The sequence below is a fragment of the Bos javanicus genome, chromosome 7, assembly GCF_032452875.1.
Source record: "Bos javanicus breed banteng chromosome 7, ARS-OSU_banteng_1.0, whole genome shotgun sequence".
Taxonomy (NCBI): domain Eukaryota; kingdom Metazoa; phylum Chordata; class Mammalia; order Artiodactyla; family Bovidae; genus Bos; species Bos javanicus.
In genome coordinates this window covers 20456962-20477178 of record NC_083874.1, presented here as the reverse complement: position 1 = coordinate 20477178, position 20217 = coordinate 20456962, and the positions used below count along the sequence as shown (strand labels likewise).

Sequence of the window (20217 nt, the reverse complement as noted above, 5' to 3'; positions counted from 1 at the left end):
TCCATCATGGCAGATGTAATACAGCAGCCACAGATGTGGGAAACCTCTTCCCTGGTTGCACTATTGAGAGGCTGTAATGACACTGCATTTGTTGTTTTGAATACTTCCATAATTGAGATAAGCACTTTTGCATATATTTGGCCCCTGTAAACGTTTTCTCTTACAGCTGGCTGCTCTAAATGATAAACCTACTATGTTTAATAGCTTTACATTTTTATATGAACTCTGCTATTTTCTGTTGTCACATGTTTTCTTCACGTGTATCCTGCTGAGAAACTGAATCACTAGTTTTAGCCATGTCTCAATTTGAAACAAATGAAAAGGGGAATTTATTCCCAATTATAGATTGAGAAAGGTTTGGACCTGGGCCCCTTTGCTGCAGTGCTTTCACCTGAACAGACATCTCCCTGGAACAACAGGTTACAGAGAAACTATATGGGAAACTAAAAATAACTGCACACATGAGCAGTTGGGGCAAATTACCAACAAGATACAAAATGAACAAAAACTCAGCTGCCACTTCTGAGGTGTTGGGGTCAAAAGCAAGGTCCTATGCATGATCCCTGCCCAGGATCCACAGGAGGAGAGACCCACTAAGCCACTCTTAGGGCTGAACTCATGGACCCGCCCCCACCCTGACCCCTTTTAAGGGACCAGCCCACCACCCCTCCAAGATCCATCAAGGGCACCTGTTACTTGTCTTCACTCCCTCCTTCTGCAGCTGGAGTCCCAGTAATTCAGTCCCTTGCCTGAATTCTTCATCTGGCCTAGCAACTTCTGTTGAAGAGTCCAAGGACCTGAATCAGTAACAAAAATAAAAACATTGAGAAAATTGGTCAGAAAGAATATGGTTAAATATAGCACATACAAAGCAGATGTCAGCAACTAATTACATCTTCAAATATAAACTGGTTCTCCACTAGGAGTAATTCTGCCCCTGGGGGGTGGGGGGGACCTTGGCAGTGTCTAGAGACAATTTTGAACATCATGACTGACTGGGGAGGGGCTGCTACTGGAGCGTGACTAGGGGCTGGGATTGCTGCTCCACACCCTACAGTGCACAGGACACTCCCACCAAAAAGCAATCTGGTACCAAATGTTGAATCTAAGAAACCCTGGTGTATAAAAACTGAATCTTAAAAATAACATTGCAAATACTTTCTTGGCAGTCCAGTGGTTAAGACTCCCCACTTACAGCACTTCCAGTGCAGGGGCATGGGTTTAATACCTGGTTCAGGAACTGAGATCCCACATGCCCCATGCTGCAGAAGAATTTTAAAAAAGCATTGCAGGAAGAGAGGGGGGGAAAGCTGGAGGTGAATATGCACAGTAGGATTGTTAACAGCAGTTTTTAAACACATTTAAAAAGAAATCCTATGTACACATAGACTACAAGACAACATGTCAAATTAGAAATGGCCACCTCTAGGCAGGGAGGAGGAGGAATTATCTGTACTGTTTTACAAATGTGTGTGACAAATATGTAATACTTCTCTGCACTTCTTTGAGTTGTTTCATTAAAAAGCAAATATGTAAATGGTGTTTCATTGAGATTAAAGAATTACTTTGGATCTGAAAGAAAATCATTTCTCTGTGAAAATTCACAATAATAAGGGGACTCTCCTGGCGGTCCGACTCCACGCGTCCACTGCAGGTGGCACAAGTTCGATCGCTGGTATGGAAAATAAGGTCCCACGTGCTGTCCGGTGTGGCCACAAGAAAAAATAATATGATACCTAATGAATATCTGGGGTTTTTCTAGCGAGTCAATGATAAAGAATCCGCCTGCCAACTCAGGAGACCTGGATTCGATCCCTGGCTTGGGAAGATGCCCTGGAGAAGGAAATGGCAACCCACTCCAGTAGTCTTGCCTGGAGTATCCCGTGGACAGAGGAGTCTGGTGGGCTACAGTCCAAGGGGTCTCAAAGGGGAGGGACAGGACTTAGTGACTAAACAATGAATGTCTGCTCCACATCGTGCATTACTTAAACAGGGTTTCTTGGTATCTGCTGTACTAAGCACTGGGGATAATTCTGAGTGGTAAATGCAGCCCCATTCAGTATAGAGTGTTGAGAAGCACCCCTGGCTTCCACCCACTAGATGGGTGTAGTTAGATGCCAGTAACACCCCACCCCCACCTGTCACGTGGGAGAAAATATCTCGATAGTGTCAAGCCTGTGGGTGCAATGGGACAAAATTGCCCCAGGGATGAGAAGTCACTGCTCTAGACCATTCATTTGATACTACTCTTTTCTCCAAAATCCATGGTCAAAACTGCTGTCCTGCTGCCTGCACTTAAGGGGGTCTAAGACTTTAATATGAGGATGACCACCACGATGACGAACTGACACTATAAAGTGTTATACTTTACATCACACTCAGTACTTCCTAAATGCTGGTACTGTTATGTACGTTCGACATACAAACTACAAGCATCTTATCTTTGTGGTTCCCAAGGAAATAGGACCTGAGTCCACGATGCCCTCCAGAGCCGACGTTAACACGTTTGCACGTGGCTTGCTTTGCTCTGAGCCAACGGAAACTACGCTGTATTTGCATCTCATCTACACGCACTCCTCCGAAATCCTAAAGTAGGTCCGATCCGGGTCCTACAGAGGATTAAACAGTCTCGCTCCCCCAACCAAAACCACGGGGGTCCACTCCCGTGCTACCAGCCTCCTACCGACCAGGACTCGGCAATTCTAACTTCTAACAACAGTTCTGTCCTTTGAACTGTGCCCCGCCCTTTGACGCATTCCCGGCGCAGCCTGCCATTCTTCCAGACTCGGCCGGAGCAGACACAGGGCCAGCTGGCCGGCGAAATTAAAAGCAGTCGCCGCCGCCGCCGGGTCCCAGAACCTCGCTCCTGCTTCCGGCTCCGGGGCTGCTGGTAGCGGGAAAAAAAGGCCAGGCCCAGGGCTTGGGATAGGTGGAGCCTCAAGGGTGGGCGGGCTAACCTCGTCCTCCAATCGCCGAGCAGAGAAACTTGACTTGTGGGCAGTTCCTGACTGTGAGCTGTCATCTCAAATCACAGCTCACTGGGACGCGATAGGGCCCAGTGCCCGGCCCCGCCCCTCTCCGCCGCTGTGGGCGTGGTTATTACCGGAACGGTGCAGGGCGTCCTGCATTATCCCTGAGCGCACAGGTTACTCTGATAAGGAACGGTCACTAACAAAAGCAATAAATGTGTATTTCTCCGAACACTTTCTTCATGCTAACACACGCCTATAGAAAACATTCCCATTGTTGGAATGTTTCTTCCCCGAAAATCTATTTCTTCCAGACATGGGGTCATATTTTATTCGTTTCTCTACCTTTTCAGTTCAGTTCAGTTCAGTCGCTCAGTCGTGTCCAACCGCATGAATCGCAGCACGCCAGGCCTCCCTGTCCATCACCATCTCCCAGAGTTCACTCACACTCACGTCCATCGAGTTGGTGATGCCATCCAGCCATCTCATCCTCTGTTGTCCCCTTTTCCTCCTGCCCCCAATCCCTCCCAGCATCAGAGTCTTTTCCAATAAGTCAACTCTTCGCGTGAGGTAGCCAAAACACTGGAGTTTCAGCTTTAGCATCAATTCCTCCAGGGCTGATCTCCTTTAGAATGGACTGGTTGGATCTCCTTGCAGTCCAAGGGACTCTCAAGAGTCTTCTCCAACACCACAGTTCAAAAGCATCAGTTCTTCTGCGCTCAGCTTTCTTCACAGTCCAACTCTCACATCCATACATTACCACTGGAAAAACCATCAGATCAGATCAGATCAGTTGCTCAGTCGTGTCCGACTCTTTGCGACCCCATGAATCGCAGCACGCCAGGCCTCCCTGTCCATCACCAACTCCCGGAGTTCACCCAGACTCACGTCCATTGAGTCAGTGATGCCATCCAGCCATCTCATCCTCTGTCGTCCCCTTCTCCTCCTGCCCCCAATCCCTCCCAGCATCAGAGTCTTTTCCAATGAGTCAACTCTTCGCATGAGGTGGCCAAAGTACTGGAGTTTCAGCTTTAGCATCATTCCTTCCAAAGAAATCCCAGGGCTGATCTCGCTCAGAATGGACTGGTTGGATCTCCTTGCCTTGACTAAACGGACCTTTGTTGGCAAAGTAATGTCTCTGCTTTTCAATATGCTATCTAGGTTGGTCATAACTTTTCTTCCAAGGAGTAAGCGTCTTTTAATTTCATGGCTGCAGTCACCATCTGTAGTGATTTTGAAGCCCCCCAAAATAAAGTCTGACACTGTTTCCCCATGTATTTCCCATGAAGTGATGGGGCCAGATGCCATGATCTTCATTTTCTGAATGTTGAGCTTTAAGCCAACTTTTTCACTCTCCTCTTTCACTTTCATCAAGAAGCTCTTTAGTTCCTCTTCACTTTCTGCCATGAGGGTGGTGTCATCTGCATATCTGAGGTTATTGATATTTCTCCCAGCAATCTTGATTCCAGCTTGTGCTTCTTCCAGCCCAGCGTTTCTCATGATGTACTCTGCATAGAAGTTAAATATGCAGGGTGACAATATACAGCCTTGATGTACTCCTTTTCCTATTTGGAACCAGTCTGTTGTTCCATGTCCACTTCTAACTGTTGCCTCCTGACCTGTATATAAGTTTCTCAAGAGGCAGGTCAGGTGGTCTGGTATTCCCATCTCTTTCAGAATCTTCCGCAGTTTATTGTGATCCACACAGTCAAAGGCTTTGGCATAGTCAATAAAGCACAAATAGATGTTTTTCTGGAACTCTCTTGCTTTTTCCATGATTCAGCGGATGTTGGCAATTTGATCTCTGGTTCCTCTGCCTTTTCTAAATCCAGCTTGAACATCTGGAAGTTCACAGTTCATGTATTGCTGAAGCCTGGCTTGGAGAATTTTGAGCATTACTTTACTAGCGTGTGAGATGAGTGCAATTGTGCAGTAGTTTGAGCATTCTTTGGCATTGCCTTTCTTTGGGATTGGAATGAAAACTGACCTTTTCCAGTCCTGTGGCCACTGCTGAGTTTTCCAAATGTGCTGGCATATTGAGTGCAGCACTTTCACAGCATCATCTTTTAGGATTTGAAATAGCTCAACTGGAATTCTATCACCTCCACTAGCTTTGTTCGTAGTGATGCTTTCTAAGGCCCACTTGACTTCACATTCCAGGATGTCTGGCTCTAGGTCAGTGATCATACCATCGTGATTATCTTGGTCCTGAAGATATTTTTTGTACAGTTCTTCTGTATATTCTTGCCATCTCTTCTTAATATCTTCTGCTTCTGTTAGGTCCATAGCATTTCTGTCCTTTATCGAGCCCATCTTTGCATGAAATGTTCCCTTGGTATCTCTAATTGTCTTGAAGAGATCTCTAGTCGTCCCCATTTTGTTGTTTTCCTCTATTTCTTTGCATTGATCACTGAGGAAGGCTTTCTTATCTCTTCTTGCTATTCTTTGGAACTCTACATTCAGATGCTTATATCTTTCCTTTTCTCCTTTACTTTTCGCTTCTCTTCTTTTCACAGCTATTTGTAAGGCCTCCCCAGACAGCCATTTTGCTTTTTGCATTTCTTTTCCATAGGGATGGTCTTGATCCCTGTCTCCTGTACAATGTCACGAACCTCAGTCCATAGTTCATCAGGCACTCTATCTATCAGATCTAGGCCCTTAAATCTATTTCTCACTTCCACTGTACAATCATAAGGGATTTGATTTAGGTCATACCTGAATGGTCTAGTGGTTTTCCCTACTTTCTTCAATTTAAGTCTGAATTTGGCAATAAGGAGCTCATGATCTGAGCCACAGTCAGCTCCTGGTCTTGTTTTTGCTGACTGTATAGAGCGTCTCCATTTTTGGCTGAAAAGAATATAATCAATCTGATTTCGGTGTTGACCATCTGGTGATGTCCATGTGTAGAGTCTTCTCTTGTGTTGTTGGAAGAAGGTGTTTGCTATGACTAGTGCGTTCTCTTGGCAAAATTCTATTAGCCTTTGCCCTGCTTCATTCCGTATTCCAAGGCCAAATTTGCCTGTTACTCCAGGTGTTTCTTGACTTCCTACTTTTGCATTCCAGTCCCCTATAATGACAAGGACATCTTTTTTGGGTGTTAGTTCTAAAAGGTCTTGTAGGTCTTCATACACACACACACAGACAGAAGTCGTTCAGTCATATCCGACTCTTTGTGACCCCATGGATTATAGCCTACCAGGATCCTCGTTCCATGGGATTTTCCAGGCATGAATACTGGAGTGGGTTGCCGTTTCCTTCTCCAGGGCATCTTCCTGACCCAGGGATTGAAACTGGGTCTCCCGCATTGTAGGCAGACGCTTTACCGTCTGAGCTACCAGGGAAGTCCTTCAACTTCAGCTTCTTCAGCGTTACTGGTTGGGGCATAGACTTGGATTACTATGATATTGAATGATTTGCCTTGAAACCAACAGAGATCATTCTGTTGTTTTTAAGATTGCATCCAAGTACTGCATTTCTGACTCTTTTGTTGACCATGATGGCTACTCCATTTCTTCTAAGGGATTCTTGCCCACAGTAGTAGATATAATGGTCATCTGAGTTAAATTCACCCATTCCAGTCCATTTTAGTTAGCTGATTCCTAGAATATCGACATTCACTCTTGCCATCTCCTGTTTGACCACTTCCAATTTGCCTTGATTCATGGACCTGACATTCCAGGTTCCTATGCAATGTTGCTCTTTACAGCATCGGACCTTGCTTCTATCACCAGTCACATCCACAACTGGGTATTGTTTTTGCTTTGGCTCCATCCCTTCATTCTTTTCAGAGTTATTTCTCCAATGATCTCCAGTAGCATATTGGGCATTTACCGACCTGGGGAGTTACTCTTTCAGTATCCTATCATTTTGCCTTTTCATACTGTTCATGGGGTTCTCAAGGCAAGAATACTGAAGTGGTTTGCTTTTGTTAATAACTGCGTTGGTTGTAATAGGCCATCGTGGTCACTGGATGGCGACCTAGCTCGTGTTTTCACATTTGTGACTATTTTATTTTTTGCACTGGGTGTACGCCGGAAAAAAATAAAGCATGTGGATTCCTCAAAAAATAAAAATAAAAAAATGCTTGGAGAAGAAAATGGCAACCCACTGCAGTATTCTTGCCTGGCAAAGTCCATGGGCAGAGGAGCCTGGAGGGCTGCAGTCCATGGGGTTATATGACTGAGCACACAGACATGAGGGTGGAGGGAGATGGGCTGGTAGCAATAAACTGGTAGAACTAAAAAAATTTTTTTTAATTTCTCATTGAGCATTTCTGTATTCCAATCTCTGTTCTCTGCATAGGGGAAGAAGAGTAAACAAAGAAAAGAATCCTTGCCCTCATCCTTCTTAGATTCCAGTGGGAAGGGACAAAAAAACTAACCATATTGATAAAGAGCATATATATAATAGATACATCTCAGTGTCTACAGGAGAGTGGCAGTGAGCACCTGTCTTTTCTGCCTCCCCAGACCCTGCACAGATCTTTGATTCTCATCACACACAAAGAAGCCTTTACTCTGCCCTAACCACCCCTTCTGAGGACCCAACCCTAGCCTTGTTCCATGTTCTAGGCAGAATGCTTCTGGTACTGGAGGGCTGCCAGAATGACTGAGGTGAGGCTGGGACAGGCCTAGGGACTATAAGGGTAGTTCCTAGCTGTAAGCCTGTCATCTCAGGCACTTAGAGAACTTCAGATGTGTGATGAATGGTGGCCAGTATGTGCTGCAGTTGGTTCAACTTGCATTAAATTAATAGGCCCCCAAGTCTCCCTCCCACCACATGAAAAAAGTAAGTTAACAAGCTCAATTTTGGAAGAATTGGAAATTCTTACAGGTCTTCCTTTTAAGAGCATGTCAGTCTATTCAGAAACAATAACTTCATCATAATATAGCATATATTTATCAGTTCAGAGTGAATCATGGACCTGAATGTAATAGGTAAAACACTGAAACATCTAGAAATATAGGAGACATCTTTATGACCTTGGGTTAGGCAAATATTTCTTATGTAGGATACAAAATGTGGCAAATATACACAAAGATCGAGTCGGTCATTAAAATTTTAAAGATTTGCCCTTTGAAAACCACTGTGAAAAAAGCAAGCAAGCAAGCTACAGCAAGGCGCTTTCGTGAAACAGATTCTGTCCAAGTATTTGTATCCACAATATACAAAGAATATGGGATTCCCTGGTTGCTCAGATGGTGGAGTCTACCTGCAGAACGGGAGACCTGGGTTCGATCCCTGGATCGGGAAGATCCCCTGGAAAGGGGAATGGCAACCCACTCCAGTATTCTTGCCTGGAGAATCCCGTGGATGGAGGAGCCTGGCAGGCTACAGTCCATGGGGTCGCAGAGTCAGACAGACCGGGCAACTTCACTTTATACGAAGAATATTTTCAATGGAGAAAAACTGTGACCACAAGAGGGCGCCCTTTCACTAGCAAAACCTTCTAGTTGTATGTTTGGGAACAAGACGCCGAAGTACTTTAGGATGAAAGCCTGTTGTCCAACCAAATTGGGTCTGCTCAGCTGCTGGCAGTAAAGCCAATTTACTGACCCAGGTTATAATGCAAGAAAGGGCATCGTTTATTGCAGGCACCAAGCAAGGCGTCCCAGGCAACTAGTGCTGTAAAGACCTGAACTCACTCCCCAATGATTTTCAGGGAAAGATTTTCGGAGACCGGATGAGAGCGGATTTGTGGAGATGTGCGATCATCTGGTGGACATTCTTCTGATTGGTTGGTGATGAGGTAATCAGGAGTCAATATCATCAGCCTTCTGATTCCAGCCAATCTGGGGTCTACCGGCTTGTGAGTAGCAAGCAGTTAACTTCTTCCACCTGGTGGGGGTTTCAGTCTGAGCAAAACGACTAAAAGGACCTGGCTTAGAATAATAACTATAGCCTTTGAGGAACTTGACTTTTTTTTTTTAAGTCCTTGACTTTGTTTAATGACTAAGTCGTTGTTATTTTGTCTTACTTGACTGTTTTCCTTTCTTTCTGCATTTTCTCACTTCTCTGAATTTACTCTTGGAATTCAAGGAAACCCTAGGAGGTTAAAGGTTTTTTGTTTTGTTTTTTAACAAACAAGAGGCAGGTGGAGGACCCGGGTGGGGGTGCAGTTGTCCTGGGAGGGTCCCCTTGGGTCCTGCTCTGTTCCAGGAGCACAGAATATACCTCCTGAGTTAAGGGGGAAAATATGCATAATTTTTATATATGTATGTATATATACATAGGCTTCCGAGGTGGCACTACAGGTAAAGAACCTGCCTGCAATACAGGCAGGAGATCTGGGTTCGATCCTTGGGTTGGGAAGATCCCCTGGAGAAGAGAATGGCAACCCATTCCAGTATTTGTGCCTGGAGAATCCCATGTATAGAGGAGCCTAGCAGGCAACAGTCTGTGGGATCCCAAGAGACAGACACGACTGAGCGACTAACACACACACACATATATACACAGGGAAAATGATAAAGCAAAAGGGACAAGCTATTAACATTGGGGAAAGTGGGTGAAGGGAATATTCAGAGTTCTTCATCTGATCCTGTAACTTTTTCATAAGCTTGAAATTATATCAAAATAAAAAGTTACCAAGTTATGCCCTAGTTCATACTAGAAAGCATAGATAGCCAACCAGTGATCAAAGAACATGAGTGATGGATTTTAATTGTCTGAGACCATTAGCTTTCATTCATTTTCCTGTATCTCTGGTTTGATTGCTGTGTTTTCCAAGAATATAACTGGTGATACAAACTCATTAAGGAATTTTATTTTATTTTTTAAAGATTTATTTATTTTATTTTTGGCTGTGCTGGGTCTTCGTTGCTGCTAGTATGAGGGCTTACTATAGTCGCAGGGGGCACAGGCTTCTCATTGCAGTGGTGTCTCCTGCTGCGGAGCACAGGCTCTAGGGGTTCAGGTTTCAGTAGTTGCAGCCCATGGGCTCAGTAGCTGTGATTAGGGGGCTCTAGAGCACAGACTTAGTTGCTCTTCGTTGTGGTGCACAGGCTTGGTTGCTCTGTAATATGTGGGATCCTCCTAGACCAGGGGTCGAACTGCTGTTCCTGGATTACAAGACAGATTCTTAACCACAGGACCACCAGGGAAGCCCCCTTTAAGGAATTTTATAATAGCTTACTTGCATTGAAAACAGTGGGTCCCAAATGAAGCTGCTACCCCAAGTCACGTGAAAGCTTTTTGTTTTTTTCATCCCAAATTTTCTTCTCACATTTATTTCCATAAAGGATAAATTGACACACAGATTGGGTCAGCGACGGGGAACATTCTCCATCATCACGTGGAATTGTCATGTCCCTCACTGCGAATCCATGGAGAATACAGGTTCTTGCAATGGGATGACCAGATCAGCTGCATCAGCGCCCCCCCACCCCGCCCCCACCCCTGGTCCGGCTAGAAGTGCAGATTCTCCAGCCCTACACCAGACCTTCTCACCAGAATCTTCAATGCTGGAGGCCAGCCATCTGTGTTTTAACAACTCTCCCTGTTGTTAAAATCCCCACCAATGATTCTGATTCACACACAAGTTTAAGAACTATTGACTAGGGCTTCCCTGGTGGCTCAGTGGTAAAGAATCTGCCTGCCAATGCAGGAGACATAGGTTCCATCCCTGATCCGAGAAGATCCCACATGCCAAGAAGCAACTAACCCCATGAGCCACAACTACTGATTCTGTGCCCTAGAGCTGGGGAGCCACACTACTGAAGCCCAACACTCTGTAGAATTCTGCAACAAGAGAAGCTATGGCAATGAGAAGCCCACGCACCACAACTACAGAGTCGCCCCTACTCCTCACAATTAGAGAAAAGCCTGCTGTCAGCAGCGAAGACCCAGCACAGCCGAAAATAAATAAAATTATATTTTAAAAAAAGAGAATCATTAACTCAAAGATATAAAGGTAAGTACTCTAAGAAAAGAAAAATAACACAACAGGTTCCAAGGAACCCCACCAAGGACCCAGTAGAAGATGCTCATTTGTCATTTGAGATCTTTGAGTTCTCTTTGTTTTGTTTTATTTTGTGTGTATATTTAATTGAAATCTGGTTGATTTACAATATTATATCAGTATCAGGTTACAGCGTTATGCATGATTTAGTGTTTGCAGACAACACACCATTAAAAGTTATTAGAGAAGAATGGATTTATTTCATATTTAGAAGCAATGCATCAGCGTACTTCTTTGTGGAACTTTTTTTTAAAGTATCCTAGATGCTAAATAATAGAAAGATGGATAAACAGATGAACTGAGGGGTCAGGGGTCCACCCACCACAAGAACCCAGACCCATTTGACTCTGTGATTCTGGTGTCCAGTGTCAGAAGATGGGCAGAAATGAGCTTCAACATCAAGGCTGGAGCTGGACACAGCCTGGCAGCTTATGAGGACAAGCTGGCATCTGGCCACCAGATGTCTTTCTGAGAAGGACAAAAATTCCTGCCACTGGGAATCCCCTAATGTAAGAGTTTTTCCCAATGGGAGGATGTGGAGCAACTGGGCCCTCAGGCTCTGCTGGAGGGGAAAGAAGATGGGGCACCCACCTTGGAAAGAACCTGGCAGCTTCTGAAAAAGTTAAGCAAACACCTGATCCTACCATTCCTAGCTCATAGGCATCCCCCAGAGAGAGAGGAAAGCAAATTCCAACACACATACCTGCACACAGATGCTCATAACAGCTTTACTCATGATCACCCCAAACTGGAAACAATGTCCATCTGCAGTTGATTGGATAAACAGAGCAGTCCATTCATGCGGTAGAATAAATAGCACGAGGCCACAAAGAGGAATCAAGTATGGACCCACGCAAAAACATAGATGAACCTTAAAAAAACATGCTCAGTGAAAGAAGCCAGACACAAAAGATTACAACCTTATGACTACATTTAGATGATATTTCCAGAAAAGGAAATATCTACAGGGACAGAAAGCTATGGACGGGAGCGAAGGAGAGAGCAATTCAAGAGGGAGGACTTTTTGGTGGTGCAGTGGTTAAGACACTGCACTTCCAATGCAAGGGGCTCGGTTTCGATTCCTGGTCAGGAGATTAAGACCCCCACATTGCTGTACGGTGCAGCAAAAAAAAAAAAAAAACAACTTTTTTTAATTAAAAGAAAAAGTACAAGAGGGAAATTTCTGAGGTGATGTAAATTTGCTGAAATTGGATCGTGGTGATGGTTGTCCAATTGGACAAATTTACTAAAAACCATCGTGGAACCCTATGCTGAAAAACTGGTCAACACACGTTTTCTAAATTACACTTCAATGAAGGTGTAATAAAAAGTTTTGCCAGCAGAGGGTACCAGAGACCACAAATTCAACTCAGAACTGGCCTGGGGAGGAGGTTCTCCTTTACCCGCTGCCTTCTTCTTTTACCACTTCATAGAGGGAGTGAGCGGAGAAGGCAATGGCAACCCACTCCAGTACTCTTGCCTAGAAAATCCCATAGATGGAGGAGCCTGGTAGGCTGCAGTCCATGGGGTCGAGAAGAGTCAGACACGACTGAGCGACTTCACTTTCACTTTTCACTTTCATGCATTGGAGAAGGAAATGGCAACCCACTCCAGTGTTCTTGCCTGGAGAATCCCAAGGACGGAGGAGCCTGGTAGGCTGCCATCTATGGGGTTGCACAGAGTCAGACACGACTGAAGTGACTTAGCAGCAGCAGCAGCAGCAGAGGGAGTGAGGGGACTCCCAGGGAGGTGTTCTGCAGCCTCTCCATGCCGTGGGGGTCTCGCTGGAATAAAGTCACCACCTGCATTTAGATGAGGCCATGGCAATGAACAACTGGCCATCTAGGGGATTGCCAGGAAGCCCTCAGCAGTCCACCAGCCTTGATCCGGATGAGCCCTAAATTACACCAGGTGGCAGGATGCCCAAGACTCTTAAGCATGTGATGGGGGAAGGAGGTGATGTTGAGACATCCCATGGATCACACCCCTTTACTAAGTCCCAGAGTTAGGGTCCTTACAGGACAAAATATGAATTGGGATGAACTGACACTCTCCGATTGGCTTCCCTGCTGGCTCAGTGGTAAATAACCTGCCTGCCCATGCAGGAGATGCTGGTTTGATCACTGGGTGGGGAAGATCCTCTGAAGGAAGAAATGGCAACCCAATCCAGTATTCTTGCCTGGAGAGTCCCATGGACAGAGGAGCCTGGTAGGCTACAGTCCATGGGGTCGCAAAGAGTTGGACACAACTGAGCGACTGAGCATGCAGGCACAAAGATAGATTTTAGTCCTAACCTGCACCCGCCCCCACCCCCACCAACATACACACATAGCTGGGAATGGGACTGTGTTTGGAAATAGCATCTTAGCAGTGTAGTTAGTTCAGATGAGGTCCTACTAGAGGGGGCCCCTAAATCCAGTGACTGGTGTCCTTATAAGAAGAGGGAAATCTGGGGACTTCCCTGGCTAAGGGGCTAAGGGGCTAAACATGGCTAAGACTCCACGTTCCCAGTGCAGGGGGCCCAGGTTCTATCACTGGTCAGGGAACTAGATCCCACATGCTACAATTAAGATTGAAGATCCTATGTGATGCAACTAAGATCCGAGGCAGTGAAATAAATACTTAAGAAGAAGAAGAGTGAAATTTGCACACAGATGCTGTGTGAAGACAGAAGCAAAGCTCTAGGGGAGATGCTTCTGCAAACCAAGGACACAGGAGGCTGGTAAAGCCAGAGGCTGGAGGAGGCAGGAAGGACCCTCCCCTGCAGCTTGCAGAAGGAGCAGGGCCCCAGGCTGCCAAAGCCTTGATTTTGGACTTCCGGCCTCAAGAATGCAAGAGAATACATTTCTGTTGTTTTAAGCCACCCGGTTTGTGGTTATTGGTGACAGCAGCGCCAGGAAACAAATACAAACCTCCTTCCACCAGGTGGCACAAAGCAAACCTCAGTCAATTCTTAGTAATTTGATCAATTCACTTTTCCTGGGGTCAGGCTAAGATCAAGGGGATTCTTGTGGAGGCTGAGAGTGGGGCCAGCTGGGCACATGGGGCTGTGAGCAGACCCTAGCCCAGCCAGTGACTTGGCTGTTCTGCTGTTCAGTCACTGTTCTGCTGCATCTTGGTCCTTCGTCTGTTGCCTGGACTCGAAGGCTCTTCTACCTGCTCCGGTCACTTGGCCATTGTCTCTGGCCCACAGGGCCCTCTGGGAGGTTCTGGGGATAGCAGAGAGAACATGCAGGGAGGAGGGATTGAAACCTGTCACCACCTCCCTCTGGTCACTCCATCCTGGGCTCTCTCTAGAGCCTTCTGTTGGGTCCGCACCCAAACCAGGTGACCCTGAAGCCTCTGGGCACCCAGGTTGGAGATCTCCAAGGCTCAGGGAATTCCAAAGCTTTGGAAATGCAAACCCGCTTTCTCTCAAATGTTCATCAGACCTTGATTTTCCAAAGTTAATCACAGCAACTCAGAGCCAAGAAGGAAATCTTTGCTTCCTTCCCTCCTCACTGCTGTGTCATCTGTCCCTTTCCTGAGGGCTCAAGGAGGTTGCATGCTTGTCAGACAGGCTGGAGCAAGTGGGAACAGTAAAAGGAAGATGCAGGGGTGAGCCCACACCAGCCAAAGGGCCCACCATGACCCCAGCCACGAGTGCAGGGGGCTTTCCACAGGTGAGAAAAGAAGTGCTGCTATGAAATGCCTCCCATTTCTGCATGGACCTAGGAACTTCTCTCTCTCTTTAAAAAATATTTCTTGGGCTGCGCTGGGTCTTAGCTGTAGCGCTTGGGATTTTTTAGTATGGCATGCAATCTCTTAGTTGCAGCATGTGGGATCTAGTTCCCTGACCAGGGATCAGACTCCGGCCCTCTGCATCAGGCGTGCGGAGTCTTAACCAATGGACCACCAGAGAGCGCCCAGGAATTTCTCTTTTGTTTTTTTAAGAATTTCAGATCTATAAAACTAGTAAATTAAATGTTTAGTAAGGAACTAAAGAGCCTCTTGATGAAAGTGAAAGAGGAGAGTGAAAAAGCTGGCTTAAAACTCAACATTCAGAAAACTAAGATCATGGCATCCGGTCCCATCACTTCATGGCAAATAGATGGGGAAACAATGGAAACAGTGACCAATTTTATTTTCTTGGGCTCCCAAATCACTGCAGATGGTGACTGCAGCCATGAAATTAAAAGACACTTGCTCCTTGGAAGAAAAACTTTGGCCAACCTAGACAGTATATTAAAAAACAGAGACATTACTTTGCCAACAAAGGTCCATCTAGTCAAAGATATGGTTTTCCCAGTAGTCATGTATGGATGTGAGAGTTGTATCATGAAGAAAGCTGAGTGCTGAAGAATTGATGCTTTTGAACTGTGGTGTTGGAGAAGACTCTTGAGAGTCCCCTGGACCTCAAGGAGATCAAACCAGTCAATCCTAAAGGAAATCAATCCTGACTATTCATTGGAAGGATTGATGCTGAAGCTGAAGCTCCAATACTTTGGCCACCTGATGCAAAGAACTGACTCATTGGAAAAGACCCTGATGCTGGGATAGATTGAGGGCAGGAGAAGAAGGGGACGACAGAGGATGAGATGGTTGGATGGCATCACTGACTCGATGGACATGGGTTTGAGTAAGCTCTGGGAGTTGGTGATGGACAGGGAAGCCTGGTGTGCTGCAGTCCATGGGGTCGCAAAGAGTCGGACACAACTGAGCAACTGAACTGAACACAACACTGTAAATCAATTATGTGCCTAGTCATTTAGTCACGTCCAACTCTTTGCAACCCCATGGACTGTAGCCCACGAGGCCCCTGTGTGTGTAGGATTTGCCAAGTAAGAATACTGGAGTGTGTTGCCATTTCCTTCTCCAGAGGATCTTCCCCACCCAGGGATCGAACTCATGTCTTCTGAATTGGCAGGCAGGTTCCTAAGCACTAGCGCCACCTGGCAAGCCCCAGTACTGGAGATTTTCTATACTCCAATACAAAATACAAAAAGAGAATCTCAGACCTGCACTAACCAGTGGAATTTTCTGAGATGGTGGGAATGTTATAGATCTGCAGAGCAGCCAGTCGTCCCCAGCCAGGTGCGGCTACTGAGCGGTTGACATCGATTCAGCCCGTGGCCCCAGAGGAACCGAGTTTGAAATTTTATTTCATTTTAATTCATTTAAATAACCACAGGTAGCCAGTGGATATTGTGGGAGACAAGACAGCCCCGGATAATAAACTGGTGTGTCCGGCTGACCCTCTACAACCATGGAGAGGAGTGGAGCACGCAGAGGGAGGCAATTAGCAGGCTGGACCATAAATAAAATACACTTCAATTATGGGCCAGTGAAGGGATGGTGGGCAAAAACCTGTATTTGAGGCTTATACATGGTAGCTCTCACTTTGTCCTCCACAAACAAGCCACAGAACCCGATTTGTGTGTTTACCTCATAATCTCTGGGGGCTACGCGTCCTAGGATCTGAACCCTCAGTCACCCGTTTCCCTTCCACATCCACCCCATCTCCACGACAAAGCTCGGACTTTGGTGGGGAAGATTTCTCTGGTTTGTGTGAATCCCAAACCTGCCTACCCCCACCCCGCTTCACCACCAGTCCCCTGGCCCCTCCTTCCCCACCCTAGTGCCTGTGGCCAGGTGCAGACACATAGGAGAATCAGCATTGTGTGAGTTTTGAACACAGCAGGGTTTAGGGCTACGGAGATTACAAGATTAGCTTCAATATAAACCAGATTTGGAGAAAAATAAGAACTGTGTCCGGGGGATGGATGCCTTCCTGCACTGGTGACCTCTGAGCTAGAGTTGAAGGTGAAGTATCCAGCCGGGGGAACAGCCCAGGAGGGAACAGCCAGGGTGAAGGTTCTGGGGAGGGTACAAACTTGACCTCTCACTCGCACACTCTGCACTGGCCACTTCCCATCTCAAGCAGGCCATTTCACACCAAAAACAGGACTCCTGAACCTCTCCACACACACCCCACCCTTATCTCTGAGGTCACCCCCAAGCTTAGAGTAGAACTAGGCTTCCCCTCTTGGCCTTGAACCTGGAAAAGTGTACCAGTTCCAAGGCCTTCGCAGTTCCTGCCTTTGGTTCTCAGATTTCTCAGAGCCTCAATGCCCGGGCTTGGAGGGTTGCTGGGAAAATTCGCTGATAAAATGCACAGCCCCAGGCTTGCCTCCTAGGAGGCTGGATAAAAGGGAGTCTTTGAATTTTCCCCAAGAAAGGGGACCGAAGCTTCGTTTGCACTGCACGTTATTTAATACTGAGGAGAAGGTGCTTAGTCCATATCTAAGGATCGGAGTAAGAGTGCTTCCATTCTCCGCCCCACCCTCAGCCAGGAGCCGGTCCAGGGCAGGACGAAAAATTGACGAGGCTTCTCACAAAACAAGAATACACACCTCCCAGTCTCTCCTCAAGCTGCACCTTGTGACCCCAAACCCCTTGCCTTAACTAAATATCCTCATCTCTGCCGGAACCCCAAATTCCTTACAACTCTGCATGCTGCCCTTCCCCGCCTCGGGACCGCAAGGGTTAAGCGCAGGCGCTGGGCCCGCTGATTGACAGCCCGTCCCGCGGCTGGGGAGAGCCGACCAATAAGAGATAGGAGTCGCGGCACACGTGGGTAGGCGCCCTTACGATTGGTCAGCGCCGCCGGCGGCCGCCTGCGGAGCCCGATCCCACGTGCAGCTGCTGCTAGTTCATTGACCGGCTTCGTGGTGCAAGGGGCGGCGGGGCGGGGCGGGGCCGGGGTGGGCAGGGGCGGGGGCGGGGCGGGGCCCGATGGGTCAATTGGCCTCCGGAGGGGGGTGCTTCCTGTCCGCCTGAACTTGGCTGACCCTGGCGGCTTCCTTCTGGGCCACCATCCTAAAAGAGGTGGGTAGGCCTTTGGATCTCTTGGCAGAGCCCAGGGTCCCTGGGCTGGGGAGAAGGTTGGAAGGGTGCTGAGGGGCAGAAGTAAAGAAGGAGTTCAGTGCCGCAGAACTGATTAGGTCTCTTTCTTTCTGAGAAATTTCTCATTCACCTAGCCAACTCTTATTCATCCTTCAAAACCCCTTTCCAAATCATGTTCTCCGGTGCTTTAGGAAATTGTTTCAAAACTAAATTGAAGCTTTGATATCTTTCTCTGGGGTTCCTCAAGCCCTGACTGCTCCTAGAAGGAAGTGTATATGTTTGGCACCATACCCTGCGCCCCACCTCATAGAGTGAAGCCCCAGGGGCTCCCCACCAGGAATCAGCACAGCTGGAAGCCCCAGAGAGAGGTGAATGAAGAACATCGGATGTAGAGAATGCAGTGGGGTGCTGGCAGTTAGGGAGGGGATTGGAGGCCCAGGACTCAGTCCTAGAGGGAAGATCAAGGTGGGCCAAGGGTGGGGTGGGGCTAGTTGTGTCTCTGTTCCTGATCAGCCTTCTGCGCTCAAGATCTGTCATCTCCTTGTTAATTTTAGAGTCCTGGCTAAAGTCCTTGTTACTGAAGCCTGAAGAGTGACCTCTTGGGGTCATCTCAGCCCCCACGGGCACCCTCAAAACATGGTAAGGCATAACCCCTGAGGGGAGGGGTGAGGAGCCAGCAGCTCAGCTCAAGTCTCTCTCTCCTGCTTCTAAGGGAGAGACATGGGCTGGCTAGTCAGGCCTTTAAGCTGGGGATACTAAGTCATCATACTTTAAGGCACTTTCGTTTTAAAATTAAACATTTTATCACCCAGGTGATAAACACCTGGCTACATCATCTATTCAGTTAATATTTTACAAGTCCCTTCCCCTTTCCTGCCCTCAACCCCATTACTTCCTAGAGAAAACCACTTCTAACAGTTTAGGCCAGGGGCCGGCAAGCTTCTATAACAGGCCAGAAAGTAAATATTTTCAACTTTAGGCCAAGAATCAAGATGGAAGATACTGTGTGGGCACTTAAGTAATAACAGAGAGAGAGCAAATGACTTTCAGGTCTCAGGAGGTCCCACCATGCCCTCTTTGGGGCTGATGACCTGACAGCAAGTATGCTGGCAGTCTGTGGGTTTTATTCATCCCCCACTTTGACTTCTCCAGGCGCATCCTGAGGCCAACCTTCCAGCCCGGAACTATCAGGAAGCCCTGGATCGGCTCAAGCAGCATTTCCCCAGGTGAGGACAATCCCCGGGGGCTAGAGGCACCGCTGTGGCCGGAAGTCCCATAGAGGGAAAGAACCCCAGCTTTGTCTCCATGGCCCAAAATGCAGGACCAGTGTGGGCAGCAATCATGTGGGAGGGTGAAGCAGAAGAAAAGGAAAACCAGTAATACCAATCCTGGCTTTCATTTCAGTTTTTGACTGTGTGTGGTTCAGTGTGAATTTGCTCACATTCAATTATATTTTATAAAATACTGCATTAAAATCATGTTCGTCTTGATGCTACCTTCAGTGTGGCATGTGGAAGGGACTAGCTCCCTTAATGGAACTGCCCTGCTGGGGGACTGAGGGCAGGGCACATTCTGGGGAAGGGTCTTGAGGCCTCCACTTCCAGCAGGTCTGTCTTCCCCGGCAGGTTCCCCACTCACTTGGCGACGCAGGTGGACCTCGCTTACGGCTTGGTGAGCCCCGCCCCCACCTGTCAGCCCGTCTGGAGCCACCTGGAAAGGCTGTTGTGTTTAGTCTCATAATCCGGGTTAGGGGACACTGCCTCTACTTTGCTTGCTTTAGGCAATGCAAAGAATCCACTGAGCCCCAGCTTCATGTGTTTTTCTTCTTTTAAATGGAATTCAGTCATAGACACTTTTATTTTTATTTTTTTGGCTATGCTGGGTCTTTGTTGCTGCTCTCAGGCTTTCTTTAGTTGTGGCGATTGGGGGCTGCGCTCTAGTTAGGGTTGAGAGCTTCTCATTGCAGAGCACAGGACTCAGTAGTTGTGGCTTTCATGCTCTAGAGCACAGGCTCAGAGCTGTGGCACCTGGGCTCAGATGCTCTGAGGCATGTGGGATCTTCCCTGGCCAGGAACTGAACCCATGTCTCCTGCACTGGCAGGTGGATTCCTTACCACTGAACCACCAGGGAAGCCCATGTGAGTTTTTCTTAATAAAAACCTTGCTGTGAAAACAGGCAATTCCATATTTAAATTAAGGAGATGTCTCTTCAGGCCACAGTTGGTCAGTTAGGAGTATATAGCATATGACTAGAGTCCCTGCCCTTCAGCAGTTTGTATTGCAGTGTGTGCTGTCTTCTGGAACTTTCCACGATGTTAGGAATGTTCTCTATCAACAGGGTCCGGTATGGCACCCACCAGCCCCACGTGGCTACTGTGCTCCTGTAAGGAGCTGAATTTTTAT

General features: G+C 47.0%; 1 protein-coding gene across 6 annotated transcripts in view; it reads left to right on the top strand.

The window, feature by feature from the left end:
- TLE6 (TLE family member 6, subcortical maternal complex member) overlaps window positions 1-20217 on the top strand; it is a 51978-nt gene that overhangs the window by 15817 nt on the left and 15944 nt on the right. The window contains exons 1-4 of one of the 6 annotated variants that reach the window (XM_061422729.1): window positions 17658-17796; window positions 18369-18453; window positions 18967-19040; window positions 19440-19485. In XM_061422729.1, the coding sequence (XP_061278713.1) occupies window positions 18451-18453; window positions 18967-19040; window positions 19440-19485 (123 nt within the window). In that variant the 5' untranslated portion in view covers window positions 17658-17796; window positions 18369-18450. Of the gene's footprint in view, window positions 1-17657; window positions 17797-18368; window positions 18454-18965; window positions 19041-19439; window positions 19486-20217 lie in introns of those variants that run through there. The other 5 variants (XM_061422726.1, XM_061422728.1, XM_061422727.1 and 2 more) reach the window with 5 other exon arrangements.